At 32.2% G+C, this 24,743-nt stretch overlaps 1 protein-coding gene across 2 annotated transcripts in view; it reads left to right on the forward strand.

Moving 5' to 3' along the window:
• The window catches only part of LOC118195051 (uncharacterized), a 38,251-nt gene extending 14,127 nt beyond the window's left edge, over positions 1-24,124 (forward strand). The window contains exons 2-7 of one of the 2 annotated variants that reach the window (XM_035366281.2): positions 7,054-7,123; positions 10,072-10,296; positions 14,490-15,298; positions 19,668-19,827; positions 21,305-21,460; positions 23,814-24,124. In XM_035366281.2, coding sequence (XP_035222172.1) covers positions 10,109-10,296; positions 14,490-15,298; positions 19,668-19,827; positions 21,305-21,460; positions 23,814-23,946 — 1,446 coding nt within the window. In that variant the 5' untranslated portion in view covers positions 7,054-7,123; positions 10,072-10,108 and the 3' untranslated portion in view covers positions 23,947-24,124. The remainder of the gene's footprint in view (positions 1-7,053; positions 7,124-10,071; positions 10,297-14,489; positions 15,299-19,667; positions 19,828-21,304; positions 21,461-23,813) is intronic. The other variant, XM_035366282.2, reaches the window with a different exon arrangement.
• The last annotated feature ends 619 nt before the right edge of the window (positions 24,125-24,743 follow it).

Raw genomic sequence — 24,743 nt, forward strand, 5'->3', positions numbered from 1 at the left:
TCAACAAAAATTTAAATACTAATCATGTACGACAATTTGATACAAGGTAATTTGGTAGAAGGTTGTTGACATAACAGGAGATTATAAATACTCAGGCACTATATGGGTTTGTAACAAATGGTATTAGAGACTTTTCAGAATCACGATGTATTGCTTACGTTTCCTCCAACTGTGTAAAAGATATTAATAGTAACTTGATACAGATCTTGTGTTTTTAAACATATTTCAGAAAAGGTATCACAAATGAGAGATATTTAGTCCGAAAGGATGTGATGATTGTAACGATCATTTGTTTCTGTATCCATGTATAAATTGATGAATTCAAGACAAGTATAAATTGATGAATTCAAGTTTGAGACACGGATATTTCATTTGTTTTGATCATAGAAGGAATGTTAAAATTTCAGTTAAAATAAATACTTGTGTTTCTTACACAGTAATCCAACAAAGAGTATAATATGTTAATTACTTAGCGATTGTAATTTTATGAAGACGAAACAATAAATAAAACATAAATATAATAATATAATAATAAATAAATAAGTATATAAATCCATAAAATCACATTGTAGAATCATTAGGTTATTTTGAAACAGGAGAGGAAAATGAGCAGTACCTTCGCTGGAACTTACACCAAGAAGGAATGCGGATAGGAGAGGGAAAATACTTACTTGTAACCGTAACTGATCATAAGAAAAAGTTTTAGGTATTTCCTTTCGTGCAGATTTTATATAACCGTTAAGAACATTTAATGCAATAAAGATAAAAGTATAAATTTTCTTTCAATATTATATAATATCTACCGCCAACTTATAAACACTCTTTTGTAAAAAAATCGAAGCACCAAGAAGGACTTTTGCGATCGTGACGAAATTTGGTATGCAAAAACATCTTGATCGAACAAGCAAATGGTCAAAGTTTCAAGGCAAATGAACAGGAATTGCGATCATAGCTCGCATTTCTAGTGCGCAATTCGCAAAGTTATAAAACCAGTAACAGAGGAGGAGAATTTATCTTATTTTGTTGCTGGTATTGTAATTCCGTAAAGAAGCAACTAAAGATACCATTACGACGATGTCGAAGACCTTAGAAACAACTAAACGACTTCGAACGTGGTTTCATTTTAAGGTTGCGTGAAGCTGGGTGGTCATACCGAGCCACATCTGCAGCGTACAACCATCATCTGCAGCGTACAACCACCATCTGCAGCGTACAAACACTGCTGTGCTAAGATGTTGGCAGCAATGGTCGGAACAAGGAAATTCCCGTCGAAATGAAGGCTCAGGAAGCCCAAGGAGCACAAATGCGAGGAGAGGTAGGATGATTGTTCGCCAGGCCCGAATCGCCCCAACGGTATCATTGTCGACTATTCAACGCACTACAATCTCCTCTGTACCTCCCGTGGTACCGTCCACCATTTCACGGCGCTTGTCTGAAGCGGGGTTATGCTTTTAAGTCGTTTGTCTTTGACCCCACAACATCGGCGGAGTCGTCTGGAGTGGTTTCGCAGTCGATCATCATGGCTGCCATCAGATGGGCATCGTATAGTGTTCAGCGATGAATTCCACTTCGCTCTTGAAGCAGATGACTACAGTGTTCGTATCTTGAGAGGACGGAGCAACGATCCCAATCAGCCTTTATTTTACAAAGATATACAGTAATAACCCCTGGTGTAATGGTGTAGGGCGATATTTCTTATGACAGCAAGTCGTGTTTAGTCATCCTCCGTACATCTTTAAGAGCTCAATGATATGTTGATACCCCCCCCCCTGCGGCCGGTTGCATTATCCTTCATGGCACGTTATCCTGGGGCCATTTTCCAACAAGATAACGCCAGGCCACATACCGCTTGCATACCTTTGGACTGTCTCCGTGCGGTTGATACTCTTCCTTGTCCAGCAAGGTCACCAGATCTTTCACCAATCGAACATGTCTGGACATGGAAGGCCGCCGGATTCGGGCACTACAAAATATTGCAGATCTGGAGCGAAACCTGATGAATGCCTGGCAGAATATGTCGCAGGATGACATTAAGAACCCCTACCACTCCTTGCCTCGACGAATTTAAGCATGCATTGCCGCCAGGGGCGGTTCGACCAACTACTAATTTGAACTCTCAGTGGGTGATTGTGAACCGTGAACAGGTACTATGACCTTGATTTTTTAATCATTTTATTACCCGTGTGCACATATTCAATTTCATCAAAAACAATCACTTCGTTCATGGTGCTTCGAATTTTTTTTGCAAAAGAGTGTACATAAGTAAAGGGGTAATGTCTTCGTTCCAGAATTTGCTACTGAGTTTTCGAAAAGTAAACATGAATTTGGGTCCCCACAACATGCTTTTATTATTTTTGCAATGGCGGTTTGTCTGGATGCATGTCTGTATGTGTGTGCACTGTTGATGATGACGAAGCACAAGAACAAATAGTAAATTTGAAAACGGCTATTGCTTTATTTCTTACTTATACCAGAGAGCTTAGTAGTCACTATTCAGATGTAGTTCCAAAGCTAACGAGCATTATTTAATGATGCATCTATAGCTCAGGGAATATGTGCAAATTAAAAAGAATTTAGATTGGCTAATGCAATAGAAACATTAGAGAAAAAAATTAATTACGGTATTCGTGTTAAAGTTTTTATTTTATAAATATATTTTAAACACTCACTTTTGTTTAATTAAGAAACAATTAAATTATATGTTAATCAACTGCCCAATAAAATACTATTTTTAATAAAAGAAATTAACTGGTATATATTTGATTATTTTGGCTAAAATTTAGAGAAACCAGTTTCAACGCAAGAACAGTTGTACCTAATAAAATATAACCCAGAATTTCGTATGGCAGACTGTTTTCTCAATTAGAACAATAAATTAGATTTTTGTATACAAACGATCAACCAGAAGTGATGCTTTACTTTAAAACCCTTTAGCGTTTAAAACATGGAATTGGTGTGAGGTCATCTGCTGGCCACATCAGATTCTTTAAATCCTGATTGAACACAACTGTCGGATTGTGCTATGTCAGTTTGATTATCCATGATATGGAAAAAAATTACAGGAACTTTATCTTATAACGTATTATAAAAATTATTCTTGAAAACGTCATATTGCAATACAATATCTCGAAGTGTGTATTATCAACGTTTCATAAAGTATGAACGAAAAAACTTATAAAATTCATGTGTCCTTATTGAATTCATAAGAAAATTCAAACGTTGAAGATTATTAAAAAGAAAAAAAAAGAACTTGCAGAAAATCTTAGTATGAATATTTCAATTTTAACATCTGAAACGTTTTCTAATTTTAAGATTTAAAATACAAAATCTTATATTTAAAATGAGTTTTCAAACTAGCAAAGTCAAATGTATATAAAACAGCTTGCTATGATGTTATTTCTTCCTCAATTAAAGCAAAGACTAATAATTCAGGATGTAGCAGTTATCTTATTTTACTCAATCGCTTGCGAACGAAACTTGTAATAATTATTTCCTTTAAGTAGCTACATTTTCTATTTTCCAAAGCACTAAATCTCCGGAATGAAATTTATAAACGCTTTCAAGAGATTTCTCTACAAGTGTTAAAAACAGATAACTGTAGTAAATTCCGGTTTCAATCAATGTGGCATCGCCAAAGTAAGTTTTAAATTTAGTTTATGAATATTCATTGCCTGTAATACCCTTATATATTGTAACTGGTTTAGTAAACTTGTGAGATTTTCAACAAACTTTAATTTCCATTGCGGAAAATAAATATTGCAATTTACTGCAACGAAAAGATATTGAAATAACCCATTAGTTTTAAATTTTGCTCTGGGTGTTTTATTTCATCCTCTAAAATTCTGTATGCTAAATTCCTGAATTTGCAGACCTGATTGTTAGTCCAAAGAACCAGAAGCGCATTTAGTTTCGAAACGGCATTCTGCTACGGCTCGCTATAAATGCCCGTTTCACTTTTCAAATTGTTGCCACCAAACGTCATCGCCCTGTATTGTATTTAAAAAACTTTAAAATAATGAAGAATCTCTATGAACGTATGTATGTTCCTCGCATTGTGAAAAAACAACGGTACCTAGAGCCATCCAATTTTGAATAATGTAGTCCTTCACCCAAATATGGCCACTTGAAACCCCTAATCTTGAATTTTGAATTTTCTGTATCATTTATTTCATATTTTGTTTCAAAGTGAACAGTGGCAACACGGCACGAAAAAAATACATTTTTACCTACAGCACGCAAGACCGTCTATCGGAAATTCTAAAGATATGCTACTTTTAAATATTTTTAGCCCAAAGGGAGATCAGTCAAAATGATCTCGAAATGTGTACGTGTGTGTAAATAAACAATGCCTGTTTAAGCACAAAATAAAATCTGAAAGCTTTCAGTTTTTGTTATTATTTTAGAAAGATGATCTGCTTGTTACTTGCCAATATATCATCTAACTGTCTGAAACTGAGGAATGATTAGACATTGGATATTGTTTTGAAATCTAAGAAATCAGTGGGGAAGTTTTCCTGCCTCAAACTTTGCTATTATTTACAGTATAACAATGATCAACTTAATAAATATATTACAAACAAAACTAACAAATATATTTTTACTAATATTCTGACTGCCTTAGCAAAACACCTGGGCTTGAGTTCCCGGATAATGCATGAATTTAAATTATCTGTCCCTTCATATGAAGCAACGGTGGCGCACCTATTAGGTGTCTCCATACTAAAGTGACTACTATTTTCGGCCTTGGTAGTGGCTAACATCTATGACGATTTGTGCCCGCCATTAAGAAAAAAAGTACTAATATTTATTTATAAAATAGTCAAAAATGGAATGTATAAACCAGTACATGAAAAAAATAGCTGCCTAGAGTAGAAAAAGACATTAATATACGTTGCAGTAGGAAAACAGTTAATACTGGGCAAAATAATATTGACATTGAACACTAAATAAGATTTCAAATAGACGTAATGCTGTTACGTCTTCAGAAACAAAACAAAACAATACAAAACATTTTTACGTATAAGCAATTTGATGAGGATTTGGTTTAGACGTGAAATACATTACGTATATTTTAACTCTTTCTAATATTTGAGGGAAGAAATCTACTGTATCAAGAACTGCATATTTCTTCCGAAAATTCCTTGGTATTTTTATCTCTCATAATAATTAATTTAAAAGTCCCTTACTAATATTTGTTATGGAGCACAATGAAGCAAAATTTAGTAAGAGATTATAAACAACATCTAAGTGCAAAAATTATCTGTATGTTCATTAATCAGGTATTTTTTCTAATATCCAGAGCCATTTGTTTTGCTCCTCGGTTCGTGTTCTTTCCTCTCAGTGATAAAAGCTTACTTGTACATGAAAGCCATATTTTATGAGCCATTCCATTTGCGTTAGGAGAAAAGGGATTAGTTTAATTTTCCAAATTTCAAATAAAAGTTCCAATCTCATCTTTGTTATTTCCCTCCGTAATCTGCTTTCGATCCACATATAATGATCTGAGATATTAAATCACTTTTATATCATCTATCATTAAATTAATTTATCCACTCCAACATAACCACAAGCACGCTGTCATAAGGAGCTTTATAAATCTAACATATTATATTTTACTTAAGCCTAATTATAGATACTGTATAATACGGCGTATAAAGCTCACTTTTAATACAAAAAATAAGATCGAAATTTACGGCTGCCTTTATACGCAAGATATAAAAATGATAGATTTAAAAATGAGGGAAAGATGAGCATACAAAAATTAGATTTCTGTAGATGAGCTGTTTATTTAAAAGAAATGATACAGCTTAAAAACTTTCGTTATCGGATAACATGCAAAGTTCGTCATATTCGTCTTCCACTATATTTTCAGGCATATTATCAAATTTTATTTCATTTTCACCATCACTATTCTGATCCATAAATAAATAATCATCTTCTGTTCCATCTAAATTGTTAGATATACTGAATTTTTTAATGACTTTTGAATTATGTTCGATTAAATTTCATTCCATGCTTTTATCATCCACTCAGGCATTATTTCTAGACTGGCATGACACATTTGCCTCTTCTTGTAAATGTTTTTTCATATTCTAACATTGATGTATTTCACTGTCATTTTAAATTTTCTTTGAATGTTTTATTAATACACTATTAATACACTACACTCTTTCAACAATTACTTCGTTTTAACCGTTCGATGGGATATAAGCATGTCCCAAACTAGAAGAATTTCTGAATTCTTCAAGGTTCATACCATTTTCGTCCATCCATCTTTTTTCACGGACGTGAATGGAAACACCATTTGGGAAATTACATTTTGGCACCGTCTTTCATTTATAAATAACCATGTGTTTTAATTTTTGTACCGTCCGCTAAATGAGAAAGCAATACAGTGAGGTGACATTTTTGTGACTCTCTTTTTTACGTAAATCATTTTTTCTAACTTTCATATCAATCACACCTACATATTATTCCCTTTATTAATTGACAGTTCAGTGTACCATTGTTCGAAAGCCTGGCAAAAGTCTTTGAATGAATGATTTCGAAAAACAAGAGCATCGTGTATATTTTTTTTTAAGTTTCTTCGTAAAAAAAGTGTGCGTTATAAGGCAAATATACCTAAAAATTAAAAGATGTAGTTTGCAATTCTAGGTGCATGTTATACACCTGTGCGCCTATACGTCTTAATATACGGTACATATGAATTGTTTGTGAACTATATATAATTTGATAGACAATTTTATAAAATCATCACCTCAATATAAAATTGCTATCTTTAATCATAAATTGCAAGGGGTAGGCACATGTCATAAATCGATCACTCCTAATGTGATTTTCTGAATAAAATTCATGAAGCTAAAACAACTTACTCCACTTGTTTACTACTTGATGAAATTTTCCAGCTTATTAGAAACTTTAGCGTGTATTCGTGCTTTCGTGACTAATAAGCATAACCCATTTATTTCACTGTTTATATGACATTTGCATTTTGTTGGAAAAACAATCAATTGATTTGTTTTCAAACCTTTCCCTCTCACTCTAATTTCGTAGAACGTAGTTTCTGTTAGAAGTCATCTTGGCTGCAAAACAATTACTTGAAGAGTAGCTGCCTTCAAGATAAGTATGTATTAATTATTTGCTACTTTTAATTGCTTTTATGTTGAATGTGCTTATTTACATATTTTCATATTATTCTATACGTTATTACGTTACTATGTTAATATGTTACACTTTACGTTATTACGTTACTATGTTAATATGTTACACTTTACGTTATTACGTTACTATGTTAATATGTTACACTTTACGTTATTACGTTACTATGTTAATATGTTACACTTTATGTTATTACGCTACTATGTTAATATGTTACACTTTACGTTATGGCTTTAGTAATGGGGACAATTTCTAATACTTTATCTTTTACGTCTCCTATGTGAAGCGTGTATTAATATTGCTAAGTTCTTGTACTTTTACATTTTCAATTTTACTTTTTGATCTGAAAACTGTAATTTCTGTAGTCATCCTGTCAGGTTTTATACATGAAAAACTGTTTGTAAACGATTTTTTTTACCCACGAAGGACAGTTGTATAATTAAAAAGGGAAAACCCAAGAGAAATATTTAAGCATTTCTTAACTTTTAGCTTCAGAAGTTAGTTCAAATATTCCCCTTACTTCTCAGTTTCTTTTGAGGGGCGAAGGGCATTTTTAACGTATTCAAAAAACTCAAAATAGTTAGGAATTCTTTAATTGTTATTAGACATCATTAATTAAGTGTAAGTAAGCATAGAAAGTAATTCAATCGATATAAAGTAAATGAAATACAAATGTTTCCGTCCAGGAATCATTATGGCACCAATATATTATTACGTAACATAAATATTACCTTGGTTCTAATTCCTATTATAAGCACCTAGTTATCTCAAATTAATAAGGTTTTATTATATGAGCTTTTTCAGTCGCATACCTAAATTGAAAACGGAATGCCACAGATAAAGTGAATAGCTAAATATTTATTGGTAGTTAGTATTTAGTTATATAATAATGAGAATGGTTTAGCTGCATGAGCAATATTACAATAAACTATGCAGCAAGTTTAATAGCTAAGAAGCAAACATAAAATATGTTTTAGCAACATAACAATAAACTAAGCCCAACTCAGTAAACGACAACAGCTGTATATAAAATTTATCAGTCATTCATTTATCAGGTCTGAAGAGATAAATTTTAAATATACTAATTATCGCTAGATCCTATTAGAAATTCGTTCAAACACACTTAAGGGTGCAAGTCTTTAATGACTTTTTCTCAAATTCAATTTAAACTCCCAGATAGGCCTTAGCAACTATATACTGACTAGTCACAAAGAATGTAGACAGGAGGAACAAGTACTACCTAATTGTTAAACGCTATACATCTTTTAAAACAATGTTTTTTTCTATTATATAATTTTATTTATGTATTCAAGTAAATGATAGATGTCCGAAAATGAAATCAGAAGAAACAAAGGACAGAGCAACACAAAAATTATAATTTTTTTACTAAAATAATACATGATATAATAACGATCATGATAAATGTTACCCTTATCATCGAAATATATTTATTTATTGATTTTTCAGCCTTAAATAATAAGAATGTTTTTAAAGATACAAAATTCATCCTTTGTTTTCTAAGCAGCCTCAAGAAGGATCCTTCCGAATGGAAATTTATATTTTCCTTTAGAATACTCTGCGTTGAATACATTTAAATATTCTCGTGGCAATAATATACTTTCTGGAATAATTGCAACAATTCATTATGGATGAAATACTACGAAATACTGAATATTCCAAAAATTCAAGTTAATACTTATCTTATGCCCATGTCGATAGCAGATATAATTCAGATCCTTTTGCTTTCGTTTTTCATATGTGAAAAGCAATTTATTTAAAAAAAATTACGAAGAGATTAAAATTATTTTATGTAGATTAAAATTATTTTATGTAGATTATTTTATGTAGATTCTCAATACATTAGAGATAAATTCATTAAAAAAAGAGATGAATGACTTGCATCCGTGGCTGAGATCAATTTAGTTTTAAATTAGTGTTCCACTACTGAGCTACTCAGAGAAGTTCCTCCTATTTCTTTTCTCTTCTTTAGAATTCTAAGAGATTATAAAACCCTTTTTTTGAAAATTAAAAGAATATTTCAGTTTGGTAATAAGAAAATTCGTCACTTAAAAACGTTTAGCAAGGAATTTAATTCCAATTAACAACTAATTTATTGCCTTTGCAATATAGAACCTAGATTTATGCCTTTCATTATTATTCAACGAATATTTATTTCTAAAAAACAGCTCAAAATTTCGATTTTAAAACATATGTGTACAACTTTCAAAATGTATGATGCACATTTCGGTAGTCTTTTTCAAAAAATAAACCTAGCAATACCAGATAATTTTATTTAGTGGACTTAATTTTCATAATATAATCCACGTCATAAACCTAATCGTATATTATTATAGTTATTATTTTGCAGTTAAAACAAGTCATGTAGAATAATTAAACATAATTAGATCAATAATCAATCAAAGCAGAAAAAAAATTTAAATTTAAAATCGAAAGTAAGAACTTTCTCTTTTTTAAATGTGATATTTTATGGTACAGGATGCTCTTTAAGTATTTCATTACCTTGAAATCAAGAAATTTTCAATATGCAGGTCAAATGTTTTAAGTTGTACATCTAAGTATTAGTGTTTACTTATTATTTATATTCCTTTGTATTAGAAGAGCTCAGTTATGAACAAAATAAATTAAATTGTTTTCCTTAAGCAATAAACCTAAGCAACTAAGAATACTGATTAACTAAGGAATATTTCTGGCAACTAAGGAATATTTCTTAAGAAACTATGAAATATTCCTTAGTTGCCACGGATTGCGAAGTATTCCCCCCTTAAGGTAGATCAACAAATTGTGACTATGATTTCTAAACTTGTATCTATGACAGAATAATTGCAATCTAAAAAATGTTCATTAAATGGTGATACAAATCTTTATAAAGTAATTTAATTTTAACTCCCACAGGCTTTTTTTCCCTTCAGATGGTTTCTTGTCAAACATCATGAGACTTTTCATCGGATTTCTACTGGTCTTATCATTGGCTTTCTTAATATCTTGTCGATATGCATCTTGGGATAAGAAGTTTTTTCTGCAGAGGCCATTCGAAGCAGAAAATGAAGTTTTATTGATAGTTACAATGTCCAGAGGAAGGGAACAGGAAGTATTAAACTGTGAAATAGTAACAAATGAGTAAGTTTTCTTTTTTTAAAATGCGTTTCTCTAAGTAGCATCCCTGAATAAACTGAACTGAAAACTTCAAATAAAAATAAATAAAAAAGCAATGTATCACTTTGATATTGCAAATCAGTGTTTTCTTATACCTTTCAGTTTTTGCCCCAAAAATCTCCGAAACATATAAGAATACTCAACGTAGTTGTGTATTTCTTAAAAACTGCAGCAGCGTGCTCGCTGAAATACTCAGCTAGAAGGCAAAACATGTTTTAGTAAGACTTAGTAAAACCTCTTAATGAAAAATAAAAGTGCATGCCCTCTTCGAAGCGTACTTCTAGAAATATGATTAGATTCAACAAGTGTATACTTAATATACAATAAACTGCCGAAAGAACTTATTACTATACATATTACAAACTGATATATATTGACGTAATACACATTTACATGATGATAAGTTTGTTTTTAAAAAATGGCAAAATGAGAGTCAGTGTGATTTTGTAGTTTAAATTGTTTAGTAGTTTTTACAGTAGGTTTTTTTGCGTGAACGTTAACTGCTGTAGTATTGTATTATTGTTTATACTTGGTGTTACTTGTGCACTCTGGAATATCAGTATCAAATGTACTTTAATGTATACAATTAGCAAATTTTAACTTTCTTCTTCTGCATATATATATTGTAATATTTTCTTATTTAACAAATATATATACCTACTGTTCTTGACATTGGAGTGGCAACGTCATATTTTTGTATCATGTAACTGCTGCGCAGCAAAGTCGTCAGAAAATGTTAAAAAAGTTTTTTTTAAAGAAAATGTAGTAGGGGGCTGGAGTGTGATGCTGTAACGGAAAGAATTCTACTTTAAATTATCTACCTCCGTCAACTGAAAATAAAATTTCTATTTTACTAAGAAGCTCAGTAGTTGTTTTCGTTAAATGCTGCAGAAAACGTTACAATATATATATGTATATGTATACAACAAAATGGCTACACTGATTCAGTCATTGGATATTTGCTCAAGCCTTTGACTTCGATATCATTTTTGTAACTAATGCTACATATATTTTGATTCATTGCAAATCCTGAGAAGAAAGAGACGAAAACACCAAAGAAAGTATTCAAACAGATAAAAAAAATTACTGTGTATGAAACAAATGGTCAAGGTACCATCAGATGCCAGAGCTCTAACTTTAGCTACAACACCTACTATGTTTACCGGTGAACTCACGTGTCCTATTTGGCGAAAGGCCTGCCCAATTTACATGAATCGTATCTCAGGGGGCCTTTCCAATTTCGAGGGTTTCATACCCTTATTTGGAGTCACCTTGAAACATAAAATAAACTAAGCTTTACGCTCAAGCTCATTGAAACACCAAGTAAATACAAATCATGCATTGATTCTGTATTAGTAGCAGTGTCAAAATAAAAGGTGTGATCTCAGTTCTTTCCTTTCAAAGATCTCGTCCAAAACCAATTTTCCCTAATGTACAATGGACATTATGTAATAGAGATAGTTATTAAGATCTGTTACATAAAAAGGATTTCGAGCTATTATACAAGTATTGAACTAATAGACAAGCTACGAATCAACAATGTATATAATTTCTTATAAGTTATTTTTAATTGGCTGCAAAAATAAGTAAGTATTCTAATCTGAGTTTTTAGATCTCATCATTCGGATTTTAAAATAGGCGAATCTAACATTTTTCCCGTCTTCATGTGGAAAAAACAAGAGAAAAAATTTAGTACAGGAATATACTAGATTTTCAACAATTAAAGGGGGTTTAGTGATGTATATGACATTTCAATGCATTGCCAAAATTATTTTAAAAAATCGTTAACACATGAAAAGAATGTTCGGTACTTCAGAGCATTGTGATAAACTGGAATTCTGGTTGTACCAAATGAGCGAAAGGATGACTGGAAATACCATAGTCATGATACTTTAAAACCTTCTTTTATTACTAAGAAACTAGAGTTGGAAATCCTTAGGTAGGTAAACAGGGAGTAAATTAAAAAATAATTTAGGAGAAGAAGAAGAAAAATATAGTTGATTGCAATCGCAGTTTTCAAACTTTGAGATTTTTAGTTACAATGTGGTATACGCAGTAATTTTTAATTTTATCTTTGTCTCTTTTGGAAATTTAGGTAGATCATAAGGGTAGATTTCGAGGATCCCTTGTGGTCCGTAAGACACAAATTAACAAACGTTGGCTTAGATAATTAACTGTGTATTATAACCGCTAGTATTTTTAAAGAGCAGAAACTAACTATACGTTAACAGACCGTGTTATCCTAAGGCTTAACTATGGCAAAGCCTAGAGAAAAGTTGTAAAGGACTCTTTATGAACTCAACATTATTCACAGATGGCACCGACTCGTGCTAACAAAAGACAACACTTTTGGCTTAACTCAAAATATAGCAGGTATTTTGAAACAGAATAGAATAAAATTAGCCTAATGGTATTTTACACAGGTTACTTAACGCACAGGCAGTTCTGACTCGTAAAGGTGGGCGTAAACAACGAGAGTAATAGGAAAGGCTGCTTCAAAATAAAATTAACTGTGAAGTAACTTAAATAAATCCCCACAGTATAATTTTTAATATTTTTAGTAAAATACTTAATAATACCTAAGTAAAATTTCGCTGGGATGAGATTTGAATTTTTTATTATATTTTCATACGTCACTGAAATCTAACTTATTTTTTGTATATCCTTTACCACAGGTTTAGAGATAACAGAAAATAGTAAATACAGGTCTTATTTGCCTCTAAAAAAACCGATTTTGAAAACCCAGGACATTATAAGGCTTTTTTTTTTTTTTTTTTTTGTTAATAATATACCTATTTATCACATAGTGTTATCAAGTATCATCTCTAATTATTCCAAAAGGAAGCTAATTTTAATTGAAAGAACACATAGATCTGTGAGGATTAAAGTGCACTTTATTTATTTATTTCTTATTCACCGCAGGTATACAACTACATTGAGTTTTGACCTGTTCATTCTGTGCAGCCTATGAAGGCCATTCACGGTTTTTAGTACATTAAGATGCTACTGCACCTTCCCCGGGGGCGTGACATTAGAATAAGATGCAATCATTCCGTGGCGAAGTCAAGCTGAATATTCGAAAATTGGGAAATTAGTACTTAGAAAACAAAATCGTCCAGCATTCAAGTCCATGCATGATGCATTCGGTCAGGATAGTAGCGTAAGGTTACTGAGATAGGGTGCGCAGTCCAGCAGGTAATCAGGAGTAGAACCACAGCAGTGGGCGTGGTGAGAGCACACAATGTACAGTCCTTAACACATATTAATTAATTCATTCATTAATTCTAGCCTGCTTCCAGGCAAATAGCCAATTTTGGCAGTAACACAGTACTTGGTTAAATAAGGTTAGATAGAACACAAAACACAACTTTATATGTACACTATTTACATATTTACATCACCACCGCGCATTATGGTGAATTGACCGAGGTCTCTTCACCACGCTGTCCACCATAGCGTCATAATTACCGAGTTCTCTTAGCGTGTGCACTGGAGAATTATCCATTTTTTCGAAGAAGTTGTGCGCTTGCATGAGGATTTGTTCAGGATTGGGCTTTATTTTCAAGTCTGCATGAATGATGCTATTTCGTACAAACCAGGGCGCGTAAGTGATGGCTCTCAAAATTTTGTTTTGAAGGACTTCTAGTTTTCTCCTATCCGTCTTATTGGCAATTGCCCACGCTGGGGCGGCGTAGAGCATAACTGGCCTAATCATAGTGAGATAGATCATGCATTCAGCTTTTAAGCTCAATTTCGATTTCCTACCTATAATAGCATAGAGCGACATGAAAACTCCGTTTGCTTTATTTACTTGGTTGGTTACGTGCTCTTTGAATTAAAGTGCACCGTGAAAGGCCTTGTCTAAAAAAGAGAAAAATTTTATAATAAAAGTCATAGCTAATAAATAAATGTTTTATAAGTAAAACACTGCATTTTCCCTCCATATACAACAAAAATCTATCGAATAATTTAGTGTTCACAAACTGAGTATTTTAGCTTTTTATTAAAAAACAATTGCAGTTCACCAGTTTAATATGTTTTCTCATATTATATAGCTTACTAATATAAACCACGCAATGGATAATTACTTGCACCACTTTATTATTAGTGAGTTTTTAAATTCTATGTTATTTACTAAAAGGGATATTTTCATTTAGGAAAATTATGAAAGATGTTTTAAATTTATCACGAAATCATACAATCAAGAGACCAGGTTCGGAAGATATGCAGGACCTTCTTGAAGATTGTGCGAAATTTAATGTTCGAACGAAACGCAGCGCTGATGAAGGAACTTATTCTGAAAACGATAGACGTAACACTACTAACGATTCTCGCACTGGAAATAACGGAAGAAATAACTCGGGCGAATCTCGCACAACAACTAACAGACAAAACATTTCCAGTCAAACTCGCCCTGGAAATGAAAACAATACCGATGAATATCGCTCTGTAATTAATAGACAAAACAATTCTAATGAATCTTCCACTAGAAATAGCAGAAGAAACAATACCAGCGAATCCAACACAACAGTTAACAGAAACTATATTTCCAACGAATCTCCCAATGGAACTAGTGGCAAAAACAATCGTAACAAATCCCACAGTATGACCAACACACCAAACAATTTCAATGAACCTTTCAATGACAATAGAGGAAGAAACCAAACCAACGAACCTCGCACCGGAGCAAATAAACAAAATAATTCCAAGGATTATCTTCCTACAAAAGATGAACGAAGAAATCACAATGAAACCCGCTCTAGGAACAGCAGAATAAATAATACCAGCGACAAGGAAAATGAATCGGATGCTGACAGATCAAATGACAGTAAGAATAATGCAACTCTAAATAAATCTGCAGAGGATTCTGGGATTGACGTAGCAACTTCTGCCAAAGACACAGAAGATCCTTACAACACCATAACGACCACAGAAGGATATAACGGATGGCCCGTCATCTTTCCAGGTAATTACGAGTATATATATATATATATATATAAGGAATTTCATTTTTTACTATAGATTTAATTAATAACAGAAACTTAATTGTTTATGATTGATCTAATCAATAATGACTTACTAATAATGCTATTATTATTGTTAAATAATATAATGTTTACGGCCATAATTAGGCTTACCCATTACTAAAATATTTTGAAGATATTGTGTATCATAAATGGCTTCCTTTCTAGTAGTATCAGACAGTTCATATCAAATAAGATGGTTTTGTCCATTACAAGACGCAATGGAGTTACTTGTTTGCTACTCATATTTCTGCTCGCTGCTTTAAAAGTATTTTATTGTTAGAAACTAAAGTACAATAAATGAATATAAAGTAGCATTAATGTAAACATGACAGAAAACGTTTTTAGACCAAAGGGGCAATTTGCCCAGAAGGGCTATTAATTTCGTTTCGGCATTTTGCGTTGGTTCACTATAAACGGCGTTTCACTTTCCAAATTGTTGCCACCAAATATTAAAGCCCTTTATTATATTATTAAATAATGAAGAATCTGCATGAAAATATATATGTTTCTCGCACTGTGAAAATAAAAGGTACCTAGAAATATCAAATTCTGAATAACGTTGCCCTCCACTCAAAGATGGGCATCTGGAAGTCCAAATTTGGAATCTGGAATTTGTTTTATTATCTATTTCATATTTTGTAAAGCAATTATGAGTTTTTTATTAAAAAATTCAACAATTTAAAAGCAAACAATGACAACACGGTACGAAAATTTTTTTTTTTTTTTCTAAAGCGCGTGAGACTGTGTATCGGAAATTCTAAAGATATGCACTTTTAACGTTATTTTGTGGTGTTGCTGTTGAATTGAATTTTATGGTTTAAGTGCGAAGAACATGATATTTAATAAATGAAGGTAACACAAAACGTTTATAAAACGCCCCTTCGGACGTAATATAAAATCTGAATGCTTTCAGATTTTTATTAAATAAGGCATTTTTTTGATTAGTTCATTAAAGAAAGAAATTATGGAGGTCTATTACATATTTGCAATCATTAAACATTTTCACATTTCGATTATTTAATCAATGCAACTGTTCTGTTCGAATAATATCGACGTGTTGCAATGAAAACCTTTGTCACACATAAATGACCTAGATAAAACTAAAGAATTCAATCGATAGCATACTTTCTAACAATTTTAGATTTAGGCCGACTTTTAGACATCACAATTATTTGACTTGCTTCGAGAAATAAGAAAAAATTCATAAAAGAACTCATGAAAAAATAAATATCCACATATAAATAATTAAAGTACTTTATTTTCTGAGCATTATTTAGTTGTTTATGTTTTAAAAGTATAGGGCACTCAAGCAAAGTAACTTTCAATTCGATGACAACTATGTTAGATGTTTAACTCAGTCAGAAAACGAATTGATCAAAAATAAAATTACAAAATGTAGTTCATATTGTTGCAAGTAACAAAAAATATCTTTTTCGGATTGAATAGGCAAGAACTAAGACATTCATTATGCACGTTTAAAACGGAAACCTGTTAAATGTCGCATCACGGAAACAGTAGGGTTTCTCTGGCTCAATCTCGAGAGTCGAGGAGACTAATTTCGACCTTCAGTACTGCGGTAAGCAGACGTATGAGCTTGACTAATGGTGAGATATTAATTTAAAAAAATAACCTCCATAACCTTTCTTCTATGATTTAATCTCCTGTGCTAACTACTGCGAGTCTCCGAAGCCCACTGGCTTAGAGGTAATAGATTAAAATCCTTCGAATATTGCATTGCCTCTAATGCTTCCAGTGGGCTAGCTGTCTCTCCAATCCATACACTTGTTTATCTATGTTAGACATCAGATATCAGACATCCCTTACCTATCACCTGTTTTCCTATGTTTTAAAAGGAAATTAAATGTGCATATATGCGTGTGTGTATATTAGTTTCATTGATTATTTAGGAGTATTTTTTTTCGTTAAATCTAATTTTAACTTCTCGTGTTCCACAAAATATACCACGCCGCTTACACAAGTTAAGTTACAGCACTAGCAAAATAAGTAAACAAATGTGCAATACCACTGCAAATATAACAAATATTATTAAAAAGTAAATAATTTTTTTAAAACTGAAAATGTTCAGATTCTATTATACGCCCATAGATGCGTTTTTTTAACGTTTTGTGTGTTACCTTTATTTATTAAACATCAGCCGCCCAGTCGGTATAGTGGTTAGCGTCGCTGACTGCCATGCCGAAGGGCCCGGGTTCGAATCCCGGAGAAGGCATGGGTGTTTGTAAATGTATAGTGATTGAGTGAGTGATCGCTACCAAGTCAGACCTCTGACTTGACCTTATCCTCACAGTAATGTGTAAATGTATAATATGGGCGTGGCATGGCAGCACTCTAAATATGCTACCAAAAGTACTCTTCGTTTCTAGTACGAAGAGTACCAAAAGTATTTAGAGTATTTAGAAGAGTACCAAAAGTACTCTTCTAAATATGCTACCAAAAGTACTCCTCTTGGTTTGGTGTAAGGGAAGAGGGGTGGGAGACCCTCAGACCCGTCCATCCGGGGTGTTTTCCAAAACATTTTGCGGCGGAACTGAGCAAAAGCGCACTGTCATCTGTAAGGTGCTCAAGGCTGCTGCCGACGACAGTCATAATCTTGCACTCCTTGCCACCAAGAGGAATTTCGTGGGGTTGGGTTGATATCATTGTCAGGCAAGTGAGCATAAGTAACAACAACAAAATTAAATATCAAGTTCTTCGCCCTTAAACTATATAAAATTCTATTCAACAGCAATATCACAAAATATTTAAAAGAGCATATCCTTAGAATTCCCAATTCTCATAAGAATGGACATAAAGCTGGACATAAGAATGCTTTTTTTCTTTACAGTCTTCTCCCATTGTTGGCTTTGAAATCGTTGAGGTTTTTAATCAAAAATTCGTTAAAAGTTTTACAAAATGTTAAATAGATAATAGAACAATTCGAAATTCAAAATCCGGGCTTACAGGTGCCCATGTTTGGGTGGAGGATTACGTTATTCAAAACTTGCAGGCTTTAGGTACCGTCGTTTCTTCCTAACGGGAGAAACATACCTACATTCATGCACATTCTCCTTTATTTAATTTCTTTTACAATGTTACAGGGGAATAATATTTGGTGCAACAATTTGAAAAGTTATTTACCATTTTACAGTAATTCAATGCAAAATCTCTTTTCGAGACTAATAGCCCTTCTGAACTAACGCTCCTTTGGACTAATAAAAGCAATAAATATATAAAAAATAAGTGAAAGGAAAAATAAAATAAAGAGAACTCAATAATCTAAATTCAACAAGTATTTATTGCATCATTTTTGCTTTTAATGTTATTCCAGGTTTTTATACGCCATAAGTACAATTTGGTAAGTTTCGGTTTACCTACTTTGAGGCCTAAAAATGCTCAAAATATTTTCAAACTTGGACACTAGATAGCGATAGAGGTTAATAATAATAGGCTTAGATAACTTAATTTATACTTAGTAAAAATTAAGTTATCTAAGCTATCTAAATTCCATTGAAATATTAAATTTTCATAAAGCGAGGAACCATCATTTTGCAAAAAATTTTAGTTTTGGTACAGTAACACTTCTAAAATTCTAAAAGTTAATTAAACTATTTATGAGAGCTTTTAACTTTCATATATTTAATTTCATTGCTTTTAAGTGTTTTCATCTCGTCCAAAATTAACGATTATGCATCAGTTATCTTCCCAACATCCCACGTTTTTTTTTCCTTTGTGTATTTCTAAAATCGTACTATCTTAATTTTCTTAAAATTTGTATATCTCCTTCGAATGATAGGAAATTTTATGCGCAAATGTATTTTATCTTTCACTTCGAAATTTCTAGCTGAATAAAAACTACTAGCAGCACGCAGAGTTATACTTAAGCACCGACAACATGGTTACTAATGATTGCATCAAAACTAATTTAATTGCTTCACAGTAAAACAGTTTAAAGCTTTGTATTTGAGCAAGATACGTTTGATAGCTATGAATGATCTGTTGATTATAAATTTAAATATTGCGAAATTTAAATATTGCACAAGGAGAAAGTTCAAATGCATTGAAAATACAATCCTAATGCAATAAATTAAGATTATCTTTGTTTTCTAACGTTTTCTTGCACCAATTTTGTTAGAGTATGAAAATATTACCCATTTGAGACATCCTTGCGAAAACATATTGTTAATCATGATGTAACTCTCAGTAATTGTTGATGAAAATCCACGAAATGATGCTTGGATTTAACTACTTTCTCATTTCATAAAGTAATAAATAACTTTCGCAGCTCTATTTCTTTCTATTCTCTTCCAGGCACAAAATGGTGTGGAGCTGGAGATTTAGCCAAAGATTACGATGATTTAGGCATGAACGAAGACTCTGATCGATGTTGCCGAGCTCATGATCTGTGTAATGACACACTAGCACCAGGAGCTACAAAAAATAATTTGACAAACACTTCACCTTTTACTAAGTAAACATTATTTTGCTACCTTTACTAAAAACTCTGTGTCTGATTTCGTATTGTATTAAATTGTTTGAATTCATAATTACTTGTGAGACTTCCATTTCTGCATGTAATATGCCGACTGACCAGAATCACTCACACACAAAAATATTGGGTGATTGATTTTTTATAGAGGAACTTGCCCCAGAATGCGCATTTAATTTTTTGAATGGATAGTATTGGATGGCATACGCACCAAAAATTTTATTATGACACCTAATGACAATCAGGACCTGAATACCGCCTAGACCCACAAGGCTCAAGTTTTAAGAATTCCGGAAACGTCCTAATCTACTTTGTGTTATTATTTTTTTCCTTTAAAACCAAAGGATAGCGACGCTGAAAACAGGTTTTGCTTGTTATCCAAGAATATCTTAATCAGTCCCTGACGGTAATGCAAATTCTGGAAGAAGAATGAAATAGGTCCGTCTCACGCATTTCAGAATAAAAAGCCAAATACCTTGCAATCTTGGGTGTTAAGTTGAGATCAATGATTGTATAACCCCTAATAATGATGAACCTTTGTATTCAACTAGTAATCATTGCAATGACACAATATGAGTTTAGTTACTACATTGAATGTGTTTATTTCAGCTTACTGTATTGTGCAGTGTTGTATCAGCTTACTTCAATTAATAACTTTGCCTAGCCAACTCATTCATAATTTTAATTTATCCTGTCACTGTTCATTAAGGTTTGCTTCGGTTTATTTATTGTTATGGCAAAGCCCGCATGGAAGGAAAGGGTGCCTTCGTGGAGGACATCTACGGTGAACTGGTTCGTATCCAAGGTAACACATGGGAAAAAACAAGACAAGTCCCACGCAGCCAGCGTTTTCGCCTGGAAATGAGCCTAGGTCAGATTCCCAGCTACTTTGCACTTCTGCTGCTAGTGGTTATTAAGAATGTGCATTACCAGACGAGATGCTCACAAAACTTTACCTCATGTACCTCTTAAATGAGACGTCTAATTAAAAATAAATAAATAAATAAAAACAAAGGAAATACTTTTGGTGTAATTTCCTATAAAGAACTGGCCAGTATATTTGTTGCATAGGTGACTCTGATTTCTCTGGAGATTAGACGAAACGTTGTCTCCAGAATTACTTAACTAGTTGATATCTGTCTGTTTACTTTTGCGAAGCACTTACAACACAAGAATCATTTCATCCTTTCAAAATGTCTTAGCATTATATGACAACTTGACCGAAAACTGTTTCTTGATACTAGGATTTTCGTCTTTCTCTGTGCATCTAATGTCATAGCTAGGCTATTACTTTCATGGTGGCGCAAAAGTCACTGTCAGGCTATTCTGTAATGCTGGAGCTTTTAGATATGAAACACAACCGGTCTTCTCAAATGCACCATTCATATATTATAGAATTCATAAAAAATGTTTCAAACACTCATCCGTTTTAACTGTTTAAATTAGTACTTTCTTACAGATTGAGCTGTAAGTGTGATGAAGACTTTTACAACTGCCTGGATAGTGTTAATAGCTTCACGTCTAATACAATTGGGAATATGTATTTCAACATACTAAGAAGAGAATGTTACCAAGCAGATTATCCTCTTACTTCAAAATGCAAAACATACAGAACGTAAGTCACTTCTAATGTTGAATTTCACTCACATAAAAACTCGCTTTAAAGCATAAAGCTCATAAACAGCACCCAGAAGCCATGTATTATACATTGATTCTAATTTAAATCTTAATAAACTTATGCTAATTCTAATATATATCAGCTATTATCAAATGAAATTATCTTTCATCTAGAATGCATTATCATTTAAAATGTCAACTGGTTGTTTTAATGTTAGGTTGTCTTTCAATGGTAGAAATTCCGTGTATTTTTTAAGCACTGGAAGTTTTTATAAAAGTGCTTCCTGCATTTTAATAAATTTTTTTAATTGAATTTTTGTGTATTTTTAACTTAGAATGCTTGTAAATTGTTCAGCTCTACAAGAAGCTGGCAAAGAAGGTGAAACATTTGATTTCAGATTTTGGTTCTGATGATAAATGAGTCATGAATGATAAGTTACCATGATTCATTTTTCTCTGATTTCACGACAAGCACGTAACAGAAATAGATTATTGTGTAATTATTGAAACTTCGGCGAAAACGTTTTGATACCATCATGCAGTAAATCTTCATATAGATGAAAATTCAGCACTACCCTCGAAAGTATGACAAGAATTAATTTATAAAGAAATACCTACAACATACTTTAAAATTTGGTCATTCTTTCGTAGTTCTCAGCATTACGAGAATACAGTTATATTTATTAGTGGTAAGTTTTACTCTAGTATTTAGTATTAGAGGTAAGTTCGATTTCAGTAGTTTTGAAATAGAAAAATATTAATAACTTCATTTATGTTTTCTCAAATTTGAAAATATCAGTTGAGTTTAGAACTAAAAATTAAACTCAAATGCTTAAATAAATTCTGTTCAAACCTTCAGACAGACTTTAATGTATTCTATGTCCAGCTATAGTTTCCACTTTGGTGCATATACAGGGTAATTCAAAACTAGAGAAATAACTCCTAGTAGGGGTTAGGTATACTTAGAGGACTCGAATTCATATTACAGTACTGGGTCGAAAATACAATCCTAACGAGATAGGAAGTGGATGGTCGGAAATTTGAGCATTTGTTATAAAACCGAAAGTGCACATGTATTCTAAATTATCACTAAATAAAGAGTTTTTAGATCCATTATTCGTTTGTCATTCCTGCACTTTGTTTATCCTACAGCTGATCAGATATAGTAGGAAAATAGTTAGTAGGAATTCGTCGTTATCGTACCATAAAAATAAGTCCTAACTTTCCTGATCATGAAGGTCCCCGACATTTCTTAACATAGAGTAAGGCACGAAATCTCGGACATTTTGAAATGCACTGGGCGTTTTGAAATGGCGCATCTTAATGGCTACCGCGAAGAATAGCTGCAAAAAGTAGCCATTAATAGGAAAAACAATTTTCTTTCCTATAAATATCAATGTACTGATATGAATATTTTAATAAATTATATTTTAATTAATATGTAAATATTAGAAAATAAAATCCTAACTTTTATTTTTTAATCCAAGCTCATTTTGAACTTATTACTATTTTGAGGAGAGTAAAGAGTAAAAATCAAAGTAAATTTTTGGGATAGAAAGGGGAAATAATCAAATTAAATCCTATTAAAATTTGCTGTTTACTCTTTCTGTCCTAAAAAAAGTAACATACTTCTAATAAATCCGTCTATATTGCATCATTTCAAACTTTAGCACTGTTATATGATTCTTACACAACGCTCATGAGAGGAAAGATCTTCTAATCAATTATGGTATTAAGTTTTGCGAAACGAAACTTTAATTAACCTATAGAGAAAGTGGAACTGTGACTTCATCTATATAGTAATTTATGCATTATTTTCTCTGCTTTTTTGTTCTGCCGAAATATCGCCATTTATCTTTCTTACATCAAATATATTGCTTTAAAAATGAAAAAAGTATTATTGTAACTTTTAAAAAACTTGCGCGCAGATTGAGCTTATTTAGCTAAGTTTATAAAAAAAAATTATAAAAAATAAAAAACTGTCGAATCAGCTATGCTAGCTGTTGCATTTTTTGCAGACCTTTTAAGCTACTACATCTAACATCAAAATTTGTATTACCTATATGTAAGTAAAATGGCTATTTTTTCACAAATATATTTAATCGTGATAATGAAATGGAATATCCAAATCAGTTTTCATTTCTTTTAAATTTCCTGCATTTTAACATATACCTATATGTAGTTGACTTTGTGAATTCTGAAAAAGAAATTCCTAAGAGATAGGATTTTTTCAAATCTCGAAAAATAAAACCTACTTAAGTATCCTGTCCTACTACCCCGTTAGTTCAAGTAACATTTTCCGGATATTGATTTTGAAATATTCTAGTTCTAATTCAGTATATTCGTTTTAGATTTTTCAAGCTCTCGTGCAAAGAATATGAGAGAGACACGAGCGCTCCCATGGTTTATCAGTGGGTATCCGCTAAAAGATACAAGAAGATACCATTGCCAGGACCTCTCAGCATATCTTTGCCTTTTAAGTAGAAGCTTTCAAAGCAAAGGATGAAAGGATATATGAACCTTTAGGGTTCTTCTTGCAATATATTTATGGCCATGCAACTCATATGCATGATGAACAAGTTATGTAAATATGACATATGTTATTAATGTAAATTATCTGTTGTTAAGCACTTTTTGTCTAAAATTAAAAATAATGCACTTATCTGTCTTGCAGTATCTTGTATACGATTCCAGCGTTATGATAAATAACAACAAAACTGTCAAAAGAACCGTTCAATTCTACAGTATTCAAATATGATCTGTTGTACTAAGATACTTTATGCTAAAACGAATTAATTCTTTCATTTCTCATTCAATATTAATTTTTCATTTCATTCATAAACTGATGCATACAACTTTTGGAGTCAAAATAAAATATGTGAGTACTTAGATAAGTATACAGTGGAACTACGAGATACGAGCACCTCAATATACAAGAAATTCGAAATACAAGGAAAGTATGAGGGGAAAATTCGTCTCTAAATACGAGCATTGACTCGAATAACGAGCAAGGAGACAGGCTTTTGGTATGCATGGCGCGTTTTTCGATCCGGCTTCGACTCGGGGAATCCCATTGTCAGATCATTCAGTGTTCTTTGATCTACGTGTTTGTGCATTTTTGATTTAATTGTTTTTTACATTTAATGGGAAAATAATTATTTCACGATGCCTCTCAAGAAGATTGTTGCCTCAGATAATGTTGCAAAGAAAACGAAGCAAACCATGGCCGTAGAAATTAAGGAAGAAATCATAGATAAATATAAGGGTAATGTAAGAGTGAC

Source organism: Stegodyphus dumicola, chromosome 1 (genome assembly GCF_044657685.1).
Source record: "Stegodyphus dumicola isolate Sdum_Otavi_A_Nest chromosome 1, ASM4465768v1".
Classification (NCBI taxonomy): Eukaryota; Metazoa; Arthropoda; class Arachnida; order Araneae; family Eresidae; genus Stegodyphus; species Stegodyphus dumicola.